The sequence below is a fragment of the Nannobrachium achirus genome (genome assembly GCF_963921795.1).
Source record: "Nannobrachium achirus genome assembly, chromosome: 18".
Lineage (NCBI taxonomy): Eukaryota > Metazoa > Chordata > Actinopteri > Myctophiformes > Myctophidae > Nannobrachium > Nannobrachium achirus.
In genome coordinates, this window is record NC_137825.1 from 38,122,976 (window position 1) to 38,127,467 (window position 4,492).

At 43.1% G+C, this 4,492-nt stretch overlaps 1 protein-coding gene across 1 annotated transcript; it reads left to right on the plus strand.

Annotated features, from left to right (window-relative positions):
- Positions 1 to 119: 119 nt before the first annotated feature.
- Positions 120 to 653, plus strand: LOC308303782 (low molecular weight phosphotyrosine protein phosphatase-like; the record flags this gene model as incomplete). The annotated part of the gene is made up of 1 exon (XM_080748276.1): positions 120 to 653. One exon carries the CDS (start codon positions 120 to 122, stop codon positions 651 to 653), a length of 534 nt encoding a protein of 177 aa, XP_080604402.1.
- Between the last annotated feature and the right edge of the window lie 3,839 nt (positions 654 to 4,492).

Sequence of the window (4,492 nt, forward strand, 5' to 3'; positions counted from 1 at the left end):
CGTTGTAAGGCAACGGAAAATATGCCAGACGTCAGCCAACCACTGAGCTATATAAGAACTGGAGGAGGCATAGAAGACCCCCACCCTTTATAGAGTGACACAGGACCCCTAAAAACAACATGGCAGCGTCTAGTCCTAGTCCCAGTCCCAGTCCCAGTCCCAGTCCTAGTCCTAGTCCTAGTCCTAGTCCTACTAAATCGGTTTTGTTTGTGTGCTTGGGGAATATTTGCAGATCACCCATTGCAGAGGCAATCTTCAGAAAGATGGCGACGGATGCTGGTGTTGAGGACAAGTGGAGGATAGACAGTGCTGCGACCTCCACCTTCGCGATAGGCAACCCTCCAGACCTCCGTGGCCGAGCCTGCATGAAGAGCCACAGTGTGACCATGAGGCACCGGGCAAGGCAGGTGACTAAGGAAGATTTCTGCTGCTTCGACCACGTCCTGTGCATGGACGAGAGCAATTTGAGCTACCTGAAAGCGAAGGCCACCGCCGTGAACAAGTGCAGAGCAAAGATTGAGCTCCTTGGTTCATATGACCCTCAGAAGCAGTTGATCATCCAAGACCCATATTATGGCGAGGATGAGGACTTTGAAAAGGTGTACGAACAGTGCATGAGATGCTGCAAAGGATTTTTGGAGAACAATAACTAACCGGCGCAGTGTGACCTCAGATGATCTATTCTGTCTGACTCTGTTGATATGACACCAGAAATCTATTGTAAAAACACATTTCATATGTTACAGCAACGTTTCTAATCGATGCAGATAACATTTGGCGGGACGAATCTTTATCACTTGGAGGTCAAGGGAAGGAAGATGTGTTGGAGAGAGGGCCACAACATTTTATGCCAGAATTCTGGCATAACATTTTTACGAAGTGTAGTCACCACTTGTAAAATATCACACCCAGTGTGAAGTGAGCAGTGTCTTTTATGAGTTCATTTCATTAAGCGTCCCACAAAGTGAAAAACACAAAACGAGCATTAAAATATATTTTTCTTTAGTCAGGTTTGTGTCTATCAGAGGCTACAAGTGGGTGTACAGTATATCCCACACACACACCAGCCAGGCCAGGCCCACTTTCAGTCTCTGATGGACACACATGAATACACACAAAGCCAGATGTAGGAGCGGTTAGCACCGCTCAAATATTGACCGGTTCCTTAGTGGTGTCACCTGTGATTAAGGGTTCTGGCTGGCCCAGAACTGGCGCTAGCCGACAACGGTTGGGGGGGATGCGTAAGTACAGGGGGGCTGTCATGTGCGAAATGAGTGCGATTTAAAAAATATATACAGTATAATATATTTTTTTACAGATAGCAGCTGAAGTCCATGTCATGTCTGACTATCAGCCAACACACCACTGACCACTTTCTTAACACACTGAGGAAGGCTTGACACCGAAACACTATTCATTGAAAAGTACCAGAAGGTTTCTTTTTTTAACTGGCAGTATTGACAGAGGGGTTGGTCCTCACGCCCCTGTGATGCCTAGCCTAGGATATACACCCCCATGTAGTCTCATCAGGACACAAACCAAACTAAAGCAAAATATACAGTATACTTTTTGTATTTTTCACTGATCTGGTGGTTTATTTTTTTTGAGCGGTGGTAAACCGCTCCATAGAGTGGCTGTGCGTGTGTCTGTAGCCTTTTTCCTCAGCGTTTTGCCATAGCAAAATGTGTGTACGTAGCATCATGTTTGTCTAGTGATGTCATATGTCGTATGTCTGTAGCCTTTTGCATCATGTTTGTCTAGTGATGTCATATGTCGTATGTCTGTAGCCTTTTTCCTCAGCGTTTTGCCATAGCAAAACGTGTGTGTGTGTGTAGCATAGCCTGTACATCATAGACTCAAATCCTAGTCTGAAGACGTTATGCAAGCACAACCACCGCTCACTTCACATTGGGTGTGATTTTTAGGTTGATTCATGGGTACTGAATGAGTATTCAGGTTAGCATTAAAAGTTGCAACCCATCCTTTTGCAGCATAGTGGTTAGTAAGGCCTCCTACACACAGTTAAAGCACCTCTGCGCTTCTCCTTGGGGGACAAGGGGGGCAGAGACAGGCAGAGTCCAATTCATTCCCTATGGAAGACTGCCTCTAGCTTGCCTCTTGGCTTAAGTCTTACCTTAAAGCTTTAACTGTGTGTATGAGGCCTAAGACAGCAGCATTCACATAGGACTGCACTGTGACATCTCAAATGTGTACAATGTATGCTCTTTGCAATCCTGGAATGTGTGTGTGTGTGTGTGTGTGTGTGTGTGTGTGTGTGTGTGTGTGTGTGTGTGTGTGTGTGTGTGTGTGTGTGTGTGTGTGTGTGTGTGTGTGTGTGTGTGTGTGTGTGTGTGTGTGTGTGTGCGCGTGCACACGGGCGTGTGGATGTGTTATAATGTAGGCATCTCTCCATCTGTCTTTGTCATTAGTGTGGTTACTATAGGCAACGCTAGGTCTAGGTCCAAGAACCTTCTACCAGCTAAAGTGAACCTGTTTCTTTTTTGTTAACCTTTTGACTGAAGTTATCTGGGTTGAAAATAGAGACAGGATTGGTCATGCTTCATTTGACATCATAATACTGTATATAATATATCAATATATTTATTCTTTCCCAGAATTAGTTTAGGGGTACTCTTGTGCCATGCAGTGCATGCCACAATACAATGGCCAACGGGATTAAACCAAACAAATCATTTCACTTTTGGCCTAGATTAATAGGCCTAAAGGTTAAGTCTGGATAATTCAGCTTTCCTAATCTAAATAATGTGAACTGCTGCCTTTTTCCCTCCATTGATGTGTTGGCACTAACATTTTGTATGAACTTTCAGAAACTTTACAGTTACTGTCATCATATGCTGTCTTCATCGGCAGCAGTGGTGATCATGCTGATGATGGCTGGACATAACAGACTACACAGTCAATGGGAAGATTGACAGGAGTAAATTAATTAATTAACTCACAACACTGGATTGAATCGAGGCAAAAATGGAAAGGAAACAACAAACAAACAAGGGAACCAATAAATAGCAATGAAATGTTATCTGCACAGATCCAACACAGATCATGTGTAGTAGCTGGACCATGGTCAAACATTTTTGCCAATATTGTTTAACTCACCAAAATAAAACTCTAGTCTCATACATGATTTCCCTTTGACAGACCCCTTCAAGTTTAATGCAATGTTTTAACATTTCACAACAATTCAAGTTGTGAGTCCAAGGTGAGTACACCAATCTTCTCAAATCACGACTACACACATGCGCGCGCGCACACACACACACACACACACACACACACACACACACACACACACACACACACACACACACACACACAACCATTAACTGAAAACAAATTAATATGGTAAAATAATGAAACGGTTCGGCTTCCTAAGTTTTTTCTCTCGCCACTCAAGTCCTTCTCTTTCCAATCAACACAGCGCATGTTTTAAATTAGAACCTTCATTAACGAGCTCTCAGAGCAATTAACGATCTTGTTAAGTATAGTAATCATATAATCACTGTGTGGGTGTGTCACAGCGGACGGTGCATATCAACGAGGTCGGATCAGACAAACAAATCAGAGGCTAAGGTCTCTAGAAGGGCAAGACAGGGAGCAGCAAACATATTGGTTTATTTTTTTGATTACTTTATTATGATTAACGTGATGTCCCAAAGCCAGGCAGGCCATCTGCGCCAATTTGATGCCATACCTGGATGATACTGAAGTAAATAAAATAAAAGTACAGTAAAGTAGAAAAGTGTGGTCCTCGGAGGACAGGTCTCGACTACCCGTGGCCCCAACTTATACATCTTAATCACATGAGAGATTTTTTTTTTTTTTTTTTTGCAGATGGGTTCCCAGATTGTGCCACTAGTATGTTACAGGGATTTACACCCCCGGCCCCAACCCAGCCCTTGATGCTATGAGTGCCAAGCAGGGAGGCATTGGGTGCCATTCTTATAGTCTTTAGTATTATAACTTTTCCGGGGATTGGTTAGAGCCAAAGCTCTAACCACAAGGCCACTGACAGGGCTTGACATTATCTTTTTGAGGCCATTCACTTGTATACTGTAGGCATACAAGTCACTTGTCCAGATAAAAATGAGCCATTTCACATTCATTTAATTTCTTTTTCCGTTTTTCTATTTGACAAATAAATAAGGCCGCCCCTGGCCCCCTCCACCCTCCACTCCATAGTATCGCCAGTCAAGCCACTTGTCCAACAGATAAGTACATTTTGAAATAAATTGTCCAGAAAGATGTATTAGTTGTCCCGGACAACAGAACAAGCCTTAAAGGGGAAGACCACTCATTTTCAATATTGAACTGTGTCATTAATATACCTTAGAGGAGTTGTGTGGAAATAGAAAAAAAGTTCCCCCCCTTCTGTGTTGCCTAGAACTGGAGGATTGATTTTGGGGTTTGTATTGTAAAGTACAACTTGATGACATCACACGTTGTACTTTACAATACAAACCCCAAAATCAAT